Source organism: Acanthochromis polyacanthus, chromosome 10 (assembly GCF_021347895.1).
Source record: "Acanthochromis polyacanthus isolate Apoly-LR-REF ecotype Palm Island chromosome 10, KAUST_Apoly_ChrSc, whole genome shotgun sequence".
NCBI classification, from domain to species: Eukaryota; Metazoa; Chordata; class Actinopteri; family Pomacentridae; genus Acanthochromis; species Acanthochromis polyacanthus.
In genome coordinates, this window is record NC_067122.1 from 36,695,817 (window position 1) to 36,718,811 (window position 22,995).

Here is a 22,995-nt window from a genome sequence, read left to right on the forward strand (position 1 = left end):
TGAGGAAAGGGAAGCTTCTTCAGCAGTTTTATCAGAAGTTCCTTTGTGAGATTGTAACAACAACAATGTTACATAAACATACAGAAGAAGACAATCCAAAACAACAGTAAACCGACAGGCAAGTAAACATTGTCATCTCAGATTTATCGGCTTCTAATGAAATTATAATAACATCATAAAATCAAGTAACGCCACTCTTAAGGCCTTTGTTAAAGGAGTGATTCGGTATTTTGACCTTTAGCCTGAAAACCTTCAAAGTGTTGACGAGCTTTCATGTACTGAATGAAGGCTGCCGTTTGTAGCTTCACCTACTGTGGTGTCACATTAAGGTCAGCTGAGTTTAAACGAAACTATACCAACATGAAGTACATGTTCAATAGATGAAATGTTATCCTTTAAAACTGAATTCAGTCACGGATGTCAGTCGTATCAGCTACAGGTGGTCCACAGAGCTCCTCATATGAGAATTTAACTTCGTACATTATTCTAGTTTTATTGAGATAGAAAGTGTTGAAAGGATGAAGAAGCGTTGAAGGAACCGAGTGACAGTAAAGCTACAGGCTATATTCTGACACTTTCAGATGGAAATAAGTAGCTGACTTATTTGCCTGCACTGCAAATAGCTGATTTATATTAAGAATGTTAACCAATGTTCACTTAGCAAATCAGCTGATGTGGTATACCCTGCAGGGTTGCAAAATAATAAAGCTTTTGGTACCACTTGCATGTTAAAAAAAGCCAAATTTGACTCTCCCCAGCAATCAATATTCTGTAAATAGATATACAAGGGGTCCTCAGTTTACAACGTCCTCGACCTACGGTGTCTCATCATTACTTCGGAACTGGTTATGTGGAACTAGTTGGCAAGCGGAGTGGACAAAGACGTCATCACGTGACACTATAAGAGGACTTTGAGATAATGTTCGTCAGTTGTACGCTACCTTGGATTGTGCTGCATTTGATCACTTTTTGCACTTCATCATGGCTCCCAAGCGTAAGTCAGACTCTTCTGATAGCAGCGCTTCGAAGATAAGTAAAGCCGTCTCCATGGAAGTGAAAATAAACATAGTAAAACGCTCAAGTTGTAAAAACAGTGCAACATATTCTGTTATCTTCTTGTAAAATGACTTATACATACATATAAGTCATTGGTATTCATGACTTTTTTGAAGAACTGATCGATGTCGTGATATACCTAACGGTTTAGTTTACATTTTCGCTACAGTTCTGACTTACGGCAAAAATCAACTTCAGTTAATCCGTACAAGCGGAACTCCGACATAAGTTGAGGAACATCCCTGCATTCAGTTTGCAGCAACATTCAATGGGATATTAAAGCCAAAACTTATATTGGATAAGCTGAAAGCATTTATTCTGAATGTGGAACAAATATTTTTGGTACCAATTGCACATAAAATCACAATTTTGCAAAGCCAAAGTTGACCATTTCAGCAGTTTTTTGTCTAATCATCAGTCCAGAACCCAAATATATATTCAGTTTATCATAGCATTCAATGCAATTTTAAGGTCAAATTTCATATTTGAGAAGCTAAAATATTTTTTTCTGAATGTGGAACAAATATTTTCAGTATCAACTGCATGTTAAAAATGCCAATTACAACTTTAAAAACCATCACCTATTTCAACAATTTTCTTTTGTTCTACCAGCAACCTAAAACACAAATATGTTTTCTGTAACATTCAATGAAATATTTTTTCACAAAATCTACTTTTTTCCCCTAACAAATGAATTACATCTAAACAAACAAATACTAAATTACTGGCAGCTCAGTTTTTGATCGTCTAATTAGCACCCTGTCCAACTCGTCAAAAGATCGTGTCATTTTCTCATATTGATGTATTCTACACTGGTATTTATTGATTCCACATACAAGCTTTTTGCAGAAAAACAAAACTATCAGACTAAATTTAAAAATCTCAAAGCATCCCTTGAAGAGCAAACACAGGTTATCAAAAACAAACACTCCAAAATAAAAGCTAAAAATTCAAACACATTGTAGGTACTGGGGAAGAAAGGGGAAGGCAAGCATACATATTATACTGTACATTTGTAACTTTTAAACCTATGTAAAATACACGTAAAACATTTGTGATTTCAAGTGGTTAAAAAAGAAATATGAAATAATACCTCAGTAATGTTGTTTTTCTTATAAATTACACTATAAACTGTTGAGTAAGCTCAGTGATTTATGTATGTTGAGGTGAGATATTTGAAAAACAACATAATCTTACCTTCATTTTCTTTTTCAGTCATTTGAAACCAAGTCAAATGCTTCGTTATTCACATCTGGTAACTTTATGACAGAAATTCAGGCACATTATTTTTTCTGCAACGTGTTTTTCTTCTACGGTCACGACTCAATTAGCCATGTTCTGCTAATAATAAATGAAAAGTTGTAGAGTGCACCCTTCCTATCACATATTACATGATGGGATATCTTCCAGCCATCCACAGTCCTGAACAGAATAAGTGGTTTAGAAAATGGATCAGTGGATGCTATCCCATTTTTTTTATGGAGCAGAGGCTCTGAGTTGCATGTATGGAGGTTAAAAATCTCCTCTTCAAGTCACAGATTTGCCCGTTCACTGAGCATGAATAGAGCTCATTGTGGTATTTTCTTTTTACAGCAATGTCATTTGATTTGCCTGTAATCGCTGCTCAATCCTGCTGTTTCTGATATGACCGTGTACTGAGACGACAAACAAAACTAAAGGTGATGCACCTCTGGCTCTCTGGATTTGCACAGTGTTTGACCTGCTCTGTGTGTTGAAGTAATTAGGTCACCAGACTGTCAGCTTGGAGGGAACGTCGCTCTTAAATGCGCACTGGTCTGAGTTCTCTACATATGGCATCCAGATATATTAATAGCATCGCTCAAAAGTAGGCTACAGTGATAAAATATGGTGAGTGTGCTGCTATATCAAACTGACACTTATCACAGTCAGTATACTGGATTGATAGCTTCATCACTGAGTTATGTACATTTAGCTACCCAGCTGGGAGCTAAATCAATGTATGGCCTGTCCGTGGGTAGTAAATAATAAATATGGCTTTCTACAGTGTTTCATGCAGCCTGCATCGCCGATGACTTCGAAACTCCTGGACTTTTTCCTCTATACAGGCTTCAAAGTTCACTCAAACTGCACGTCTTGGCTGTGTAGCAGCACAAAAGCTTCTCCGTTATCTATACAGGGGTCACTTTCTGGAGGCAGTGATGCTGATGTGAACAGCACATCGTCTAAGGCAGCCAAAAAAGGCCTCTGCCCTGGAAAAATGTTCATCAGAGAATATGGACCTGATGTGGACGAGGAAAACGGGATGGATGTCGCTGCGTTTGTGCACAAAGAGGCAGCCGGGCGAGCCACCGTGCCACAGGAAAAACATGGATAAGAGGATATGTTTACATCAGGAGGAGAAAGAGGAGACTTGCCTTCTCTGTAGGAGAGTGCTTTTCTCCTGCATAGGGGTAAAAGGATCTTACAGCTTCTAAATCAATAGGTGATGTGCCGCCTGACAACCTATAAATGGCCCGTTTTCTGGAAACCTTCCTGTCAAGGTCTTTTTTGCCTCCTATTTTATCCACTTTAACTTGGTCTAGGATGTGTTTATTGTATGCACTTGTCTGTCCCACACATTCATTAACTCACAGTGATTCTAACTGGACTGTGCTGAACATGGCCAAGACAAAAAGAGTCTCGTTTATCCTCTCAAAAAGTCCTTTTAAGAGGCTTTCAGAGCGTTTGGTTGAGTTTCTATGTGAAGGTCTTGTCAGGTGGTTAAAATGCTTGAAACCTCTTCTACTTTTGTCACTTTTTTCATTAAAACTATGACAGAGGCAACTTTTTAGTTTTTAAGGCAGTAGAAAACGATTGGGAAATGCTGCTTTTATTTAGAATGAGGGTGAATTATACTATAAAAGTTCCAATATGCTGTTGTTAATAATGGCTGTGATAAATACCAAGCCAGGGCTGGTTTCAGGAAAGGCTTTGAATCGAGACTGTGGGTCCCACAGAAAGTGTATTTACTCAGATTGTGTGTTTTGCTGAAATGAGTGGAAGAATTTCTACACTAAGCTTTAGTCTGAAAGGCAACATAATCTTATTTCTTAATAAACACATCACTCCCCAATCCCTTTTCTTCCTTCCTTTAAATCCTTAAGGACAAGACTACCGACGATGGTTCGGTTTTAACCCCGTCTCCCTGTCCTCCTCCTCCACTTCTTAAAACACACTGCTCTCGGCTTCAAACCCCACATCCTCCTTCTAAACCAGAAAAGTTGCACTTAATTTGAAAGACCCTTGTTTCAGCCCCACTCCCCGGTCATCCCTCTCCTTCTCTTCCTCGACATGTTCAGTTTCTCTTCCCTTCCATTGTGCCTCCCACTCCTCTTTCTCAACATGGACAATTACTCTTTGTTTCAGTCTCTTGCGTGAGTCGCACTCTGCCGTCCTCTCTCTCCACGTCCCTGTACAGCAGTGATTTCTGGGCCTTCAGGCGGCAAGCCAGCGACATGAAGATGGAGTCGACGTTCTGACTTTCCCTCGGATCCTTCGCTGATGTCTCAAACAGCAGCATGTTGTGGGAGTCGGCAAACTTCAAGGCCATGTTGGAGGGCACCTGGTAGAGGGACAGCATTCAGTTATAATCTGGATGGTGAAGAATGTGTTAAAACATGTTGCAGGCTTTGCTCGGGTACCAACCTGTATTTGGTCCACAAGGTCACACTTGTTTCCCACCAGAACTCGAGGTACTGATGCTGACACCCGGTGGCCGTTACACTCCTGTAAGAGGATAAAACAGGATAAAGATGAGAGATACAGACCACATACACGAGTAGCAGAGGGGAGAAAGCAACACATTGGTTTGTATTGAGGAGGAATTTCTGACAGCTAAATGACACCTATCTACTACTACATGAAAACCTGCTGCTAAGGCCGCTGCTGTCCCATCAGGCACCAAGACGTTAACAGCAGATCATTTAAGTACTGGACACTGTGAGGTGGGACCTTCATGGATGAGACTTGTATTAATGCTTGATGACGCTGAAATCTGGAGAATTAAGAAGTCAAGTAAACACCGTGAACTCTAGGTCATGTTCCTTAATCCATTTCTGAACAATGTTTGCGGGCCGTTGTCATCAAGGTATAGTGTTGTCATTAAGGGTTGTATGTAGTATGCAACAATAATTAGGTGAGTGTTATGTGTCAGAGTAACATCCACATCAATGCAGGACCAAAGAACATCGGAGCAGTACACTGCAACAGCTTTCCTCATGAATTAAAAGAAGACAGGATTCATCAGACTGTACCTCCTTCCATGTGCTCCATGGTCCAGGTCTAAAACTCATGTGTCCATTGTAGGTGTTTTCAGGGGTTGACAGGTTTTAGACGCTCTGGCTAGTTTGTGGCTACATAATCCTACATCCAGCAAGCTGTGATGTACAACATGTTCGAACATCTTTTTATCGATACTTGATTATGGCGATGTTGTGTATATGTGTGCTTCTACCAGTTGCCTACAGTGCTTGACTCTGGTCTACCACTGTGCTCTGAGGTTTATCACTGGTTGTAGCCGCCTCACCCACCACTGTGAATTGCATGCTAAAGCTAGCATGCCTTCCTTGAATGTGAGGCGATATACACACTGGATGACTCTGGTTTACAAGACACTTCTTGGCGTGGGTCCCACTTATTTGTGCACTCTTCTTCAGAGAATTGGAAGCCGTTATGCCCTACGATCTCATGACATTTTGCATCTCTCTGCTCATCGTGTTTGAACTGAAATGGGTAAAAAGCTTTCAGTTACTCTGCCCCATCTGCTTGGAATGCCCTCCAATCTGAACTGAAATTGTCAATTGCTTCATTGGAAACCTTCCGCTCCATTTTAAGATATCGACAACAGAAATCCTTCGTTCAGTGCCTGTGTTCTTAAACTATTAGTGTAAAAATAACTCCTGTATTTTATGTATCTAATTGCTTGTATTTAATATTTAATTTTTGTTGTTATTGTTACAGCATAATGGTTAGCACTTTCACCTTGCAGCAAGAAGATCCCCGGTTCAAATCCCGGCCTGAGCCTGGGATCTTTCTGCATGGAGTCTGCATGTTCTCTCTGTGCATGCGTTGGTTTTCTCCGGGTACTCCGGCTTCCTCCCACAGTCCAAAAATATGCTGAGGTTAATTGATCACTCTAAATTGTCCGTAGGTGTGAATGTGAGTGTGATTGTTTGTCTGTATATGTAGCCCTGTGACAGACTGGTGACCTGTCCAGGGTGTCCCCTGCCTTTGCCCGAGTCAGCTGAGATAGGCTCCAGCACCGTAGTGAGGATAAAGCGGTGTATCGAGAATGGATGGATGGATGTTATCTGTCTGTTTTTTGTTTACTTTGACGTTTGCTGCTCCCTGTCTAGTTCATATCACCCTTGTGAAAGAGGTCTCGATCTCAGTGGGTCTTTTATCTGGTTACAAAAAGGTTAAATAAATAAATATATTATCATAGCCAGTTCTTTTGTGGTATTGGACCAGGCCAGCCCCTACTCTTCATGTTCCTTCTGTATCCATGACCCTCTTTCCAGTTGGCCTTCGTTGCACCTTGTTTGGCAGGTAACAACCAAAAACACAAAGTCTGTCAGAGCCATACACTTGTCCATTCTCCATGCTTCAAACACATCATTTTCAAGAACTGACAGCTCACTTGCTGCCTAATATATCCCTCCATGTGACAGGTGTCATTGCAACAAGATCATCAAAGTTATTCACGCCACCAGTCAGCGGTTTTAGTGTTGTGGTCGATTGAGGTACGTCCTACTTGATCAAAAGAACCATAGTGTCATTGAACTGGTGGAAGAATGTTTGTGAAGGCATAATTCCTTGCAGTTAGTGTAAATAAAATCCTATATCGCTGTAAACAGAGTAGAGACTCAAAAAGCATAGAGAATGTGTTTACATCTGGTTTACTTTGGTAAAACCAGATGATATGATTGAAATTCACAATAAGAATTATACATAAATGCTGTCATATCTTTCAAAAACCTTTCATTCTGCTGCAGTGTCATTAACAGTTTTACTACAACTACTAGCACTACCTCTACACATAATATCATAAACATACTTTGTGGACTATTATTTATTCAGCATTCAAACTGATTTTGTACTGATAACATTCTGTCTGTAAGGGTTTAATCTCATGTGAAATTGAATAACCGGACCGGTACTGTAGCAGTGGGAGTTATGTAGGTGTGGATGAACTGCAGCCTCAGCTGTGTTGATGTTCTGAGTATCATAAAACAGAGGAACTTACCAGAGATGGAAACCTTGTGAATAAAACTGAGCCCATCTGCTGCTTTTTAAATGCAACTGCCAAGCATTAGTGTTACCACAACAGCAAATCTAAAATCCGCTTTCAGCTTGTGACTCAGCGGAGGGTAACAGAACCACAGCAAATCTACAATGTAAGGCTTTATAGCCACATTGAAATACATTTCTTTTTGAGAAAGTGACAGTTAAACCCCTAATATGGACTACTGATAATGTTACTAATTATAAAATTGCATTAATAGTGTGTCTGCTGCTTATTCTGAATGTATTTCTGCCATAATCACTACACTACTGCCATTTCAGATATTTTGACTCATAATAGCAGGAAACGCTCTGGTTTAACTAACAGCATTAACAGTGACTCACTTTCACAAAAGTGTCCCATAAAACTTTAACAGTCAGTCACATGCAAGCCTAAGTGGAGAGCTGCTAGATAAGCATTAATAAAGACATCTGTGGTTTTCCTGCTTTGGCATTTCACAAAGTCTGTTGTAAAAAAGACAATGTTACTGTACTTTCACCACTACTAGTACAGATTTTCTGCTACTGTACTAACACCACATGATTTTTGAAGTGGCTCCTGCTTCTAATATGTATTACTAGTATTTCTGCTAGTAATATGTAAAAGTTGGATTTTGAGTAATTTAGAAAAAGTAGTCCATACTGACTGCAGACAGCAGCTAAAATACTGAAAGTTGTTGTAGGAGTTGCTGTACTCTGTTACACTGAAATGATTTTAGCCCATTTAAAGGACCACAGCAGTGATTACATTTACTAAATCTGAAACCACACTTTGTGATAGAAGCATCTCATCGGTGTCAACCATTGCAAAATACATTGTCTTTAAGGAGATTGTAGACAAACTGCTGGTGAATAACAATAGTATTTAATTGTTTTTGCCAACCTCTATCCATGTCTGTAAGTTGCGGAAGGAGGCCATCTTGGTAACATCATAAACAAAGACCACTGCGTGGACGTTGCGGTAGTAGTGCTCCACCATGGATTTACGGAAGCGTTCCTGGCCTGCTGTGTCCCACACCTGCACCTGCAAAGATACACAGCATGCAGTACGTTGGTATTTTGATGTGGCATAGGAGTGACACAAGTGAGAAACACACAACAAAGATCCTGAGCTGTATTCTCCTAGTGTTTGTGGTTCTCAGAATATCCAGCTGGCCGTAAAGCACAGGCTAATGTGGCTGTCAGAGAAATTACCGCATGCAGAATAACAGAATCCAGACTTGCAGGTTTAATCCGCAACTATGCAATTTTTTGATTGCTAGCAAATGCTTAAGACAAACCTCCATAAATAAGAAGACAACCATAAACATGATTCTGGTTACAGTGAGTCGTCTAAGCCTATCAGGCCTTACAAAGCCACTACATGGCACTGAACCACATCAACAGGAAACAGTGTTGGATATTCCCGGCTACAGGGTCTCAGGAGAGCACTGTTCTGCAGCATGACGGGATTTTCTGCTTAATCATTGACAGAGGCTTCAGGCACTCTATATAAGTCTATATAATATATACTAAAATAAAACAGGAACAAGTGCAAGCTTAAATCCATAATAAAGGCTGGCAAGCTGTGTTTATTACATGATTCATGTCATTCCCTAGCCAAGTCAGCAATGTGAAATGATAATCAGCTGTACGTGTTTCACTCCCTGCCCTCTGTTTACTTCACATTTTGAAGAACCTGTGAGTCCTGTCAGGTCACAGTGTGATTGACAAGGTAATTTAGATAATTCCAGCTAAATATATTGGTATTTTCCCCCTGGAGCATTATTGTACATCTGTTTGACACAGTAATGGTTTTGAATACGATGCCAGATTTAGATTTATTCCTCAGAGCACCTGTGGAGCTGCTTTGCAACAGTGTGTTCCTTAAATGCAGCATGGGATGGTTTAGATTTAACAAGAACGCCACAGAGGAGGTAAACAAATCTTCAAAGAGGTAACATACATGCACATACAATCAGCTTGCTTAACATTTTATCAAACAGTTTTATCTGCAGCACTTTGGATAGCAACAGGACACAGGACACTGAGCCCTCGGCCACAGCTTTTAAAAGGACTAGTGAATTATCTGCTATTACCATTTGAAAGGAGTAGCCTAGCTATTCAGCATCTCAGGTTGAATGCTGCATCAATACAGCTCATAACATCAAAGCTCAGCGTGTGTCAAACACTGGCGTGGCCTATAATTTGACAGTAAGTTGAGAATTTTCATCTAATTGATAGTGAATTAATGAAGTTGATTCAAATCTGTCTCTCACTGTGATTATGCCACTAACATTGTTCATCAGCAGAAATGTCTCTTTAAAGGCAGGGGTGCAGATTATATTTTTAAAAGCTAAATGCTTAGAAAAAAGTGAGGAGTGAAGTAAAATTTTGATGAATTTTTTTTCTGAAGCTTATTGTTAATTCTCTAAGACAGCTTGGCTGTCAGTCACCCTAACTTCAGAATCACTGTCACTATTTTGACACCTTACTCTGTACATCTATACTTAGTGCTCTGCTCTGCTATTTATAGTTCTCTGCAGCTTGTAGCTCACATTTGTTGTTGCCAATCTGTATGCTACTTTTATTCACCTGCCAGAGGACAGGAGAGGAAAAGAGTCACACAGTTAAATCCCTGTGCAGTTAATCTGACTTTTGAATTAATTTTAATTATATGCTAATCCTTTTATCCTGTAATACATTAACTGTGAGTAAAATTTTGATTTGTGCTGACATGGAGTTGGATCATAACCTTTTTAAAGGCCTCACTGCACTCGTGTATACCCAAGGTTTTATTTCAACCATAGTAGAGTCCTCTATACAGCCAATGAAATCACCATCCAGATGACACGTTTTAGCTTCATCTCTCAACTCTGGTGCTGAAGACTAATTGGTGGGATTGCTACTTAATAAAAAGTAAATTCCCTTCAAAGCACTATGGTGTGTGTCTATGGGGTTGTTTTTAGGCACAAGGGATGGCGCTGCTCCCCAGCATTGGGTGCTAGGTTGGCATAAGACTCTGCACTGTCATGATTGATGATTGACAGCTGCTCTCCAACAGGAATCATCACAAGATTTGCCTCCATACAGCAGCACAAACACTGGCTGCACCTGATTGGATGATGCTTCACTCAGAGGCCGCCTACTCCTGGATTTCAAAACAAACCAAAATGGCGGCTCACTTGAAAACTTTCTCTCATACACTTCTGCCAAGTAAGCTATATAGTTTCTGATTCTGTCTTCATTTTAGATTAACAATGGTTAGTTTGAATGTTTTTTGGAAGTTTTGTGAAGAGTGGGATGGCACTCATTGCTCATTTTCTGCAGAAAGTATCAGGGATCTTAACTTTATCCAAATGACGATAAATTAAGAGGCACACATTGCAGTGCTGTCATAATGCATTGCAGGGCAGTTCACACAAACAATGAATGGAAAATACTGAAGTGATGGATCCTGTGGACAAATACGGTTATATTTTGTGGGGTCTGTGAGCATGCAAGGGTATTATCTACTAACCACTATGCTACAAGGGTAGTAGTATACTTAACAATAGTGCACATGCATGAAATATGCTGATGCCGCTCTTAGACATATAAATTGAACGCACCTTCCAAGCAGACTACAAAGTAGCATAAAGCCCTGATTATCATACCTGGCAAATATGTGCAGTGACAGCTGCAGACACCCCAAATGTGTCGTGCTTTTATACAACCTTTTAGTCCACTTGGAATCCACTTGGATGACACAATCCCACATCGTCTATGTGTTCTGCTGTACTGTACTGACAGATGTTGGCCTAAACTCTGATGTCTACAGAGGGTCCCATGCAAACTCTTGCAGACTTGGGAGGATGACAAAATTTACATCACTCAGATCCTAGCAGACCCTTGCATACTCACTTGTGTGCAAAGTACTACACAGGCCTAATAATATCTTGGTTATACTCCCTTGTGGACATGCACTTGGACAGCTGTGGACAATGCAGATGTGTAGCTGTTGTTCTTATACAACATACTAGTCCACTTTAAAAAATGCATCACATAAATGCGTAAAAGTGTGTTTATGTATTCCGTGTATGCACACTACTGCCCCTATAGTGTAGTGACATATTTTGGCCTAAAGACAGTTGCCTGCAGACTCTTGCAGACTTGGGCAGATCACCAAATATTCATTACACAGACCCTAGCAAACCCTTACATACTCACAAATGTGGAAAATACTGCACAGGCCTAATAATACCTTGGTTATACTGCCTCGTGGACATTCATTCACACACCTGTGTTGTTGTTATACTTTTTTCTTGTTTGCTTGGAGGATGTGTTCCATACATGAGCAGTAAACGCATCTACATACTCCATACATGGACACTAATGCGTTTGTGGTGTAGTTGCCACATGACAGAAATTCTACTCGTGGATTTGGGGAAAAGATGAAACTGACTGACATGGACCCTAGCAGATCCCCGTGTAATCATAGATGTAGAAAGTACAACACTGGATGGGTAATACCAATTACAAATCCATGGTGTCTGTAGCTACTCCAAGGAACTACAATCAAGGCTTAAAGATTAATATTGTTCTGTCTTTGTTGTATTTGTATTTGTATTTATTCTGAACTCCATTAGCTGCAACATGTGCAGCTACTCTTCCTGGAGTCAGTCCAACAGCATTACAAAGAAAACATTTTACACCTGTTTTTCACCACATAATACCAAAATAAAAGTGATCCCCCCCACCCCCAACCATTCACACACATTCACACCCACACACACCTACTTAAAGATCTTACAAAAGCAAAGACAAACAAAAACAAATACCTTTGGACCAGAAAATTAATATAACAGAAGATGCCTTTTTAAAAGAAATTTAAACTGCCGTTTACTGTTTGCATGAGTGACGTCACTTGGCAAAGAGTTCCAATTTATCATAGCCCTGTACATTACACCACTTGTTCCCATATTTCCTTTTACTGAAGGTAATTTAAATTTGCCCTCTGTGGCATGTCTCATTTCATAACAATGAACATCAGAACTGAAATCTAATCTTTGATAGAGTATATTTGGTAATTTGGATTCAATAATATTTCTTGTCAAATTTAGCAGTGATGCTTTAAATCTCTCATTTATCTTTAGCCAAGACAACACATTATGCATCCAGTTTACATTCGTTCTAAATGGACATCTGAGAGCACATCGAGCTGCTCTGTTCTGAATTATTTGTAAAACGTTTAAATCTGATGCAGCAGCACATGACGAAATTTCAGAACAATAATCTAATTGTGACAGTACAAGTGTGTTGTCCTGTTTCAAAGGTCTCCACTGTAGAAGAGCTTACTAACCTCAGTGGCATTTACCTGCTTAAATAAATATCCACAGCAAAATGAAGGGCTAGTCGATGAGATATTTTTGATCTTGGCCTTGGTCACACCTTAAGCCTGTCGACTAAATTCCAAAGATAAAACAGGAGTATTGAGGACGATCCCTGAACTTGGGACAGCTACAGCAATAAAGATAAGCACTTGAACAGACTTTTCTTTTCTTAAATGCCTCATCTCGACATACTCTGCCAATCGACTTTGAAGGCAGCCACAAACCTGGGTGCTTTAAGAGGACGAGACAATAGAAGAGAGACTGATAAGAGTGATATTTACACTCTCTCACCATGCTGATCATATAGTACGAGTAGAGCAGGTGCTCTGAGGTGAATTTCAGTGATTCATTCACAGTGACCTAACAGATAAGGCGGATGGTGCTTGTGTCAGTGTGTTTATGAGTCAGCATTAGGGGGCATCTGGAGGTTGCAGACGGACCGTTCTACTGAGACAGAAAACAGGGGAGGGGACGCACAATTAGACATTCTTGTATACGCTTGACACAATGGTGCAACAGATATGAGATCAGTTCAATAGATTTCAATAAAAAGGCGGACATACTAGTCACACATCAAGAGAATGGGAACGTTATAAAGCATTCTGATTATAAGCAACACTAAAATCCATTTTTTTAAGTCATGATGTTACAGTTATCCTGTTATTATACTGCAGTTTGACATTGACTTTGCTACATCAGCCAATATGTACTGCTACTAATGCTCTTGGAGATCATTAAATTTTAATTTCAAAATCATCAGGGTTCCATTACAGCACGATGCTCTATATTTATAATGCTGTTCGGCTTTACTTGACTAGAATTCGCTACTTAGGTGACACACTGTACACATGAACAGATGGATAAGTGATTATTTGTGAGAAACTTGTTTCAAGAAAATTGGATGAAGATGTTTTAAGCAGTTTCAAGCAGCTGTGTCAATTTTGGATGTTTTCAGAAACTATCAGAACCTCAAAAACCTCAAAGAAGTATAAAATGTTCGGATGCATAGTCATATCTGTGAAAATATAATTCCTGGCTGTGTTTAGGAGCTTATTTCAAAGCATGACAAATCCACAAAATGCCAATTCAGTCCTACAAACCCAGTTCACTGCATCGTTGTGTTCCTTTGTTGACTACATGAACTGAAAAGGAAATTTCTCCCAACAAAAGTACATTTTGCATCAGGATTTTGCATCAGTAAAGCACCTCTGCAGATGTCCATTAGGGTTGCAAAGTGTGCTGTGTTGTTTAAGAGTGAGGAATAAATCGAAGATAACAACATAAAAGGCCCTGTGTGGTCCACTGGCTGCAGCTGAGCAACAGAAAGACAAGACATGGGGGTGGGATCGATCAGCATCCTTTACCTTGATCGTCTCCCCTTCGATCTCCACCGCCTTCTCCCTGAAATCCACGCCGATGGTGGCCTCCGTCTTGTCGGGGAAACTCCCCCCGGTGAAGCGGAAGGTGAGGCAGGTCTTCCCCACGTTGGAGTCCCCGATGACGATGATCTTAAAGATCCGGGTCTGGATGCTCAGCTCCAGGGAGGACGTGCTCAGCTCCACCGAGGACGTGATGCTCTGGGCGGCTTCGTTGCTGCTGCTGGCTCGGCTCCGGCTGGCTCTGTGGAAATCCATGGAGGATGTCAGGATTGTGACATTGTCGTCCGCTCGGTTCCTTCTTCCTCTTCCACCTCCTCCTCCTCCGCCGCCGCCCGGAGCTCGGGCCTCCTCCTCCGGGGAATCGTTGGTCATTGTGCCGGAGGAGGCGATGCGCAAGTCGGTGTATGAGATGAGAGGAGAGGGGGAGGATGAATGGATGGATGAGTGAAGGGAGGGGAGAGGAGGAGGAGGAGAGGAGGAGGAGACCAAAGATGAACAATACCGAAGGAGTCTGTTTCAGCAGCTGACTGTGGCCTTAAAGGGAGAAGTATAGGAAACACAAGGAAATGGTATTTAGATGGGATAAATAAGGCTTTTAATCCTGAAAACCCCTGGATGAAATGAACCTGTAGCAACAAAAAGCTGAAAAAATCACAACAAAACTACAACACTTCACATTAAGTTTTATTAGCTATTGCTGGCAGAATCCTCAACAGACAATATTGACATCATAAATCCCATTAAATATGAACTCTGTCCCAAACACATCACTCTCATCCAAGGGAGCTGTTTCCACCACGTCATTAAATGCACGCCTGCAAGATGTTCTGATTTGGATAAACCTTTAGAGCTGCTAACATTTTTTTTTCGAATTAGTTGGGTTGACATAATAATGTTGCATAAACTTAATACTGTGAGTAATTTAAACAGAAATTTCAGCATTGGTTGATTTAAGACTGAATTCAAGTTGATGCAACTTAATGAAGCTAGTTTGATAATTAAAGCATTCAGCTTGAGTTCTGGGTTTATTTATTTGGTAATTAAAAATCCATTTTATCATGAATGAATAGCTAATTCATTTAACTCAGTGTGTGTTGTTGAATATAATTTCATTTGTCATAACTCAAAAACGAGTCAATCTGTTGCATTAGTGTTTTTAATTGAGCGCAAATACATTTTTTAGTGCAAGTACTGTATATAGCACAATTTTGTGGTATGTGAATGCCACTTTCATTTTTATATAAGCTACATTATATTTCCATCCCAATACATCTATTTAACAGATTTATTGGCTGAACTGAATAAAATTTGACATACACACGTGGACAAAATTGTTGGTACCCCTCAGTTAAAGAAGGAAAAACCCACAATTCTCACTGAAATCACTTGAAACTCACAAAAGTAACAATAAATAAAAATTTATTGAAAATTAAATAATCAAAAACAGCCATTACTTTTGAATTGTTGATTAACATAATTATTTAAAAAAACAAACTAATGAAACAGGCCTGGACAAAAATGATGGTACCTCTATAAAAGATTGAAAACTATTTGACCAGAGTGACATGATTAACTCAGGTGTGTCATTTAATTGACATCACAGGTGTTTCCAAACTCATAATCAGTCAGTCTGCCTATTTAAAGGGAGACAAGTAGTCACCCTGCTGTTTGGTGAAAAGGTGTGTACCACACTGAACATGGACAACAGAAAGCGAAGGAGAGAATTGTCCCAGGACATCCGAAAAAAAATTATAGACAAACATCTTAAAGGTAAAGGCTATAAGACCATCTCTAAACAGCTTGAAGTTCCTGTGACAACAGTGGCTCATATTATTCAGAAGTTCAAGACCCACAGGACAGTAGCCAACCTCCCTGGACGTGGCCGCAAGAGGAAAATTGATGACAAATTGAAGAGACGGATCGTTGGAATTGTATCCAAAGAGCCCAGAGCAACCTCCAAAGAAATTAAAGGTGAACTCCAAGGCCAAGGTACATCAGTGTCAGATCGCACCATTTGTCGTTGTTTGAGCCAAAGTGGACTTCATGGGAGACGACCAAGGAGGACACCACTGCTGAAAAAAACTCATAAAAAAGCGAGAGTGGAATTTGCAAAAATGCATGTTGACAAGCCACAAAGCTTCTGGGAGAATGTCCTTTGGACAGATGAGACCAAACTGGAGCTTTTTGGTAAGGCACATCAACTCTATGTTCATAGACTCAAAAACCAAGCATACGAAGAAAAGAACACTGTCCCTACGGTGAAACATGGAGGAGGCTCAGTAATGTTTTGGGGCTGCTTTGCTGCATCTGGCACAGGGTGTCTTGAAAGTGTGCAAGGTACGATGAAATCTGAAGACTATCAAGGCATTCTGGAGAGAAATGTGCTGCCTAGTGTCAGAAAGCTTGGTCTCAGTCGCAGGTCATGGGTCTTCCAACAGGACAACGATCCAAAACACACAGCCAAAAACACCCAAGAATGGCTGAGAGAAAAGCGTTGGACTATTCTAAAGTGGCCTTCTATGAGCCCAGATCTGAATCCCATTGAACATATGTGGAAGGAGCTGAAACATGCCATTTGGAGAAGACACCCATCAAACCTGAGACAACTGGAGCTGTTTGCTCATGAGGAGTGGGCCAAAATACCTGTTGACAGCTGCAGAACGCTCATTGACAAATACAGAAATCGTTTAATTGCAGTGATTGCCTCAAAAGGTTGTGCAACAAAATATTAAGTTATGGGTACCATCATTTTTGTCCAGCCCTATTTCATTAGTTTGTTTTTTTAAATAATTATGTTAATCAACAATTCAAAAGTGATGGCTGATTTTGATTATTTAATTTTCAATAAATTTTTATTTACTGTTACTTTTGTGAGTTTCAAGTGATTTCAGTGAGAATTGTGGGTTTTTCCTTCTTTAACTGAGGGGTACCAACAATTTTGTCCACGTGTGTACATAACACATAATAGTCCTGTAAAATCTAGTACACTGCTGTATATTAAACCTACAGTTTTCAGTCTTCGTGTTAGGGTCCCTGACAGAAAACAAAGTGTTTATGGCTTCTTATTAGTGGTCCGAAAGAATGATCCGGCATCTGGTAATATGTTTTTATTTGTATCTTACATGCAAAGACTCAACTGAAATACTGCCTGTGTAGATTCACAGGTGATCCTAAATGCTTAAGTAGAAGGCAAGCAGGTGTCTTTTTACTCCGCCAGGGAACGCGATGGAGTTATGTGATGATTGGCATATGTTTGTCTGTATGTTAGTCTGTCTGTCTTTCTGTGAACAACATTACTCAAAAACGGATGAACAGATTTGGATGAAATTTTCAGGGAAGGTCAGAAATGACACGAGATTAGATATATTAGATTAATATTATCCTCTGGAAAAGGAATGTTTATTTTCAACATTTGAAAAACATTTTTCACAGTACATCTGGATTTTTCAATCAATCAATCAAACTTTATTTATATAGCACTTTTCATACAAACAGAGTTGCAACACAAAGTGCTTCACAGATTAAAAACAATCCCACTCCACCGACTCCACCCGCTAACCCGTCTTCTCCAAACCCAAAGATATAACAAAAAAAACAAAACACAGTCACACTATAACGCGATAACCAGACCCCCCCCCTCACCCCCCCCCCCGCCCCCCCTCGCCCTCAACCATACACTAATGCAATGAATATTAAAATATAATATAAGGCTGGGCAAAGATGAACCAGAAGAGGAAACGCACCCAAGGAGCCGTCTGCACCGAGACAACCCGGTCTCACGGGGATTCGTGAAACTGTCACGTAAGTTTTAGTTTCGGTTTCGTGCGCACCAACACGATTTCGTCATGTTTTCGTGCCGCTCACCACGAAATGTTTTTCGCTGTGGTAATCACATCTGAAAGTGGTTTATACCGGCGGATTCATGACGATCTAAGCTGTCCATCGGCGTATACTGCTTGTGTGATCGCGTTTGCGGCCGCCGGCCGCCGGACATTCTTTAAATTCCTATGCAAATTGGTAAGTGTACCACCGGCTTATGGTTAGGTTATGGTTAGGTTATGGTTATGGTTATGGTTAGGGTTATGTTTAGGGACGATGTCATGCAAAATATAGCGTTGGATTCGCCACGGTTTTACATTAAAAATATAATATACACATTCTTTTGAAATACGTTCTGAGTGGCACGAAAAGTCCGCCGTTTAAAATACATTGGTGCGCATTTCGTGGTGAGCGGCACGAAAAACATGACGAAATCGTGTTGGTGCACACGAAACCGAAACTAAAACTTACGTGACAGTTTCACGAATCCCCGTGAGATCGGGCTCACCGAGAGCAGCAGGTCGCCCATGGCAACCAGGGCTCCAAGACAGGACACCGAGAGGAGGAGTGGGAGTGAGCCCCAAACCTCCATCAAGAACCCACAGCACAGCACCCTGACAGCCACAGGCGAGCCACGCTCCCGATGCAGAGAGCTCCCTCAGAGGAAACACTGGAATAAGATAAAAATAATAAGAGCAGATAAAACATAAAAACATAGAACCCAGTATAAGATAATAAAATAAATAAATAATAATAATAAATAAAATAAATACATACACCAATAAGTGACAAATAATCGTTTACCAATAATTGATTACCAAGTTAAAACTAAACTGAAAATACATATCAGTTAAAAGCTTGATTAAAAAGGTGGGTCTTGAGCCTGCTCTTAAAAATATGAACATTCTCTAAATCCTTGAGCTCCTGCGGCAAGTCATTCCAGAGTTTAGGGCCATAAAACTTAAAAGATATCTCCCCCTGAGTCTTTAAATTGACATCGGGAATTTGGAGGAGACGCTTGCCAGAGGAGCGCAGGGTCCGCGAAGGTTCGTAGGGTAAAAGCAGTTCTGAAAGATAAGAAGGCCCAAGATCATTAAGACACTTAAAAACCATTAAAAGGACCTTAAAATTGATCCTAAAAAACACGGGGAGCCAATGCAGCGATCTTAAAACAAGTGTAATGTGGGCCTGCTTTCTGGTCCTCGTCAGGACACGAGCTGCTGAATTTTGTAAAAGTTGTAACCCTCTGATACTCTGCGTCGGAAGACCAGAAAGCAGGCCATTACAGTAGTCAATACGACTGGTAATAAAAGCATGCATCAGCATCTCCGTGTTGGCCCGAGAGAGAATGGGGCGGACTCTGGCTATGTTTTTTAGATGATAGAAACCAATTTTGGTGATGTTCTTGATGTGTGGGATAAAATTCAGCTCAGAGTCAAAAATCACGCCCAGGTTTTTCATGTGTGGTGAAGGATTAAAAGAAAATTCTTGTAATTTGGGTAAAATATTCTCTCTCAGGGCCTCAGGACCGATGACTAAAACCTCAGTTTTGTCCTGGTTAAGCTGGAGAAAGCTTTTTGCCATCCATGATTTGATATCTAAAATACAATTAAAAAGTGCATCCACTGGCCTTGTGTCATCAGGAGACAAGGAGATATACAACTGTGTATCATCAGCATAGCTGTGAAAGTTGACTCCGTGTCTCCTGATGACACTGCCAAGAGGGAGCATGTAAAGGTTAAAAAGCACTGGACCTAAAATCGAACCCTGGGGTACACCACATGTGATCCCATGAACCCGTGAAGAGCAGGTGTCCAGACTCACCATAAAAGTCCTGTCTGTGAGATAAGATGTAAACCATTTGAGGACATCACCAGAGAGGCCGATGTGTTTTAAACGAGCTAAAAGAATAGTGTGGTCTACTGTATCAAAGGCAGCGCTCAGATCCAGTAGTACCAACACTGTCAGCATATGTGAATCATAATTTAGTCTAAGATCATTTAAAATCTTTAAAAGGGCCGTCTCGGTGCTGTGGTTTACTCTAAATCCAGACTGAAAATTCTCTAGGACATTGTGTGTGCTGATAAAATCATTAAGCTGAATAAAAACAAGCTTTTCTAAAATTTTGCTTAAAAATGGTAAGTTAGACACCGGTCTAAAATTGTTGAAATCATTAAAATCTAAATTGCTCATCTTCAGCAAGGGCCTCACCACCGCCCCTTTAAAAGCGGCAGGAAAGACCCCCGTCTGAAGAGAGCAATTCATCATGTATAAATGGTTGTATTTATATAGCGCTTTTATCCAAAGCGCTTTACATGATATGTCACATTCACCCATTCACACACTGATGGCAGGAGCTGCCATGCAAGGTGCTAACCACAACCCATCAGGAGCAATTAGGGGTTCGGTGTCTTGCTCAAGGACACCTCGACATGAGCACGACGGGCCGAGGATCAAACCGGCAACCTTCCAGTTACAAGACGGCCACTCTACCCACTGAGCCACTGAGTTCATCTCTAAAAGAATCGTAAAAGGACTTAAGAAGTTTGGTGGGAATAGGATCTAAAAGACATGTGGTGGGCCTCAGTGAGGAAAAAACTTTATAAAGAGTCTCAGCATTAACCAGGACAAAACTGTCCAGTGGTTCCTCCGGTGAAGACAGATACTCAGATGTATTTAAAACCATGTTACTCTGAGAAGATAAAATATTACATCTGATAGTGTCTATCTTCCTCCTGAAGTGATCTGCAAACGCCTCACAAAGGGAGTCAGAAGGTTCAAAAGAAGGTGTGTTAGAATCAGGGTTGATTAGTTTGTTGAATGTTGAAAAAAGAGTTCTGGGATTATTCTTGTGATTACTGATTAATTTTGAGAAATAGTTATTGCGAGCATTCCGAATAGCTTTATTGTATTTTTGTTGTTGTTCAGAAAATATTTGTTGATTTATGGTTATTTTGTTTTTCCTCCACCTCCTTTCCACCACCCTGCAATTCTGTTTGAGTCTCTTTAATTCAATATTATTCATCCATTTTTGGTGCTACTAGAGTGCTTCTTCCACCACTGCTGGTTACTGTTCTCTATGGGATGCTGCTACTGATACAGGATGTCTACAGTAAACACCCACATGACACTATAAAGCCATTAAATTCACAGAGCAAGTCACTGCATTACACGAGCATTTGATTGTTTTTTGGAACAACATAGAAAATGCAGTAAGGTTAGTATTGCAATAGGTCACCCCAGGTCCTACTCTGTGTTTGTATTTGGTTTCCTTAGCAGAACTTACTCTTCTTCAGAATAATCACGTACCAAATGGACTTCAGAAAATGTCCTGCATGTTTATTTACTCACATCCTCATAATGAACACAGTGTGGTTGTAGCTTTCACTTTCTTTTCAGGTTGTGACAGAGTGAAAGTGAAACAAATTTTCTCACACTAACAGGCCACATGATGTGATTATCACATTCCATAAAGCAACATAGTCATAACGCAGAGAAGTGCAGTGTTTCCACATTCCAGACCTGATTAAAGTCCCATAAAGAAGAAAAATATCAGCGAGAAAAGGAATTGCTTTTCAAATCAACATTAATACAAAGCTACTATGTAAATTACCTGTACTAAACAACTTGTATGGCTCAGTAGTTTTAATCAGTGAGGATTTGGGGCTTTTACGAAATTTTTTACACACTTTCCCTCATGATTGTTCTTATTGCTCATTCTCTTTTGTATTTGCAGCCATGTTTTGAGGACGAATCAATAGGGGCTCACCTGCCTGGCTACCACCGGCACTGCTGGCTTCAAGATAATAAGAACAAGGAGTCTGGCTAAGCAGGGATCAAGTGAGGAGGATGATTACTTCACACACTGATTTCCTCCACTCTGGAGAGTTATTATGCACTAGTTTGTGCTTTCACTGCATAAATTTATGGAGCAAATGTCTGCTTGGGGGAGTTCCCATTCTAAATGTGCACATAGCACCTGTTCACATCAATGAAGAATTCAATACAGATAATTTATGTATGAGCTGCACAGTGGAGTGGTGGTGGTTAGCACTTTCACCTTGCAGCTAGAAGATCCCCGGTTTGTGTCCTGGCCTTCCTGGGATCTTTCTGCATGGAGTTTGCATGTTCTCCCTGTGCATGTGTGGGTTTTCTCACTCTGGCTTCCTCCCACAGTCCAAAAACAGGCAGAGGTTAACTGTCAATTCTAAATTGCCTGTAGGTGTGAATGTGAGTGTGATTGTTTGTCTCCATATGTAGCCCTGTGGTAGGCTGGTGGCCTGTCCACATGTCCCCTGCCTTCACCCTAAGTCAGCTCCAATAGACTACAGATCCCAAGCAATCCTAATGAGGATAAAGCGGTATTGATAATGGATGAATGGATGGATAATTTATGTATCTCCCCCTCTGAAAACTAAACTTCAGATTATCTGATTTATTAAAGGCTCAGTCAAAACAATGCCATGATAAACTGTTAATCTACAAGACCAAAGACTTTATGGTCATCTGTTCAGTAGCTGCTGAAAAATTTCAGTCAAAGTTGTCGACTGAACAGCATTCATTGTCATACTTTGAGCCCCATCGCAAGCTCGGGGGAAACAACACAGCTGTTTTCTTGCTTGCGGCATTCCTCCAGTATCTAAACTGACTGATGCAAATAGCTATACTCCATTATGTTTATTTTTCAATTATGAAACCAGGTGGCTTTTTCCATTATTTTTTTCATCCACAGATGCTCACGCTTTGAAGATATTAAAAGCAAGGCGAGAAAGAAACAGAATTTGCTTCACTTACCGTTTGAAATGGTGTCTGACAGGGAGCTGCAGTGTGTTTGAACCGCTGTGCTTCCATTTTGAGTCAGCCCGGCAGAAACAACCCCAAGAAGCACACACACTCCTGTTCACATGTATGAACACACACCCCGTCTGTTGATATCAGACTGAAGCGCAGACAGAATTACCAAACACTTGTGCTGTTTTCCTTCTCTCAGTCAATGTCTTTTCTTGCACACACACACAGTCGTGCCACTCACTGTGTTGAACAGTCCCTCACACACAGACTGAATCTCTTCCTCACAGACATGCACA

At 40.4% G+C, this 22,995-nt stretch overlaps 1 protein-coding gene across 1 annotated transcript; it reads right to left on the minus strand.

Moving 5' to 3' along the window:
• Positions 1–22,995, minus strand: rab33a (RAB33A, member RAS oncogene family). The gene is made up of 5 exons (XM_022207765.2): positions 22,703–22,995; positions 14,075–14,623; positions 8,243–8,383; positions 4,723–4,803; positions 1–4,639 (listed from the first exon to the last, which is right to left on the minus strand). Exons 2-5 carry the CDS (start codon positions 14,459–14,461, stop codon positions 4,415–4,417), a joined length of 834 nt encoding a protein of 277 aa, XP_022063457.1. The 5' UTR covers positions 14,462–14,623; positions 22,703–22,995; the 3' UTR covers positions 1–4,414.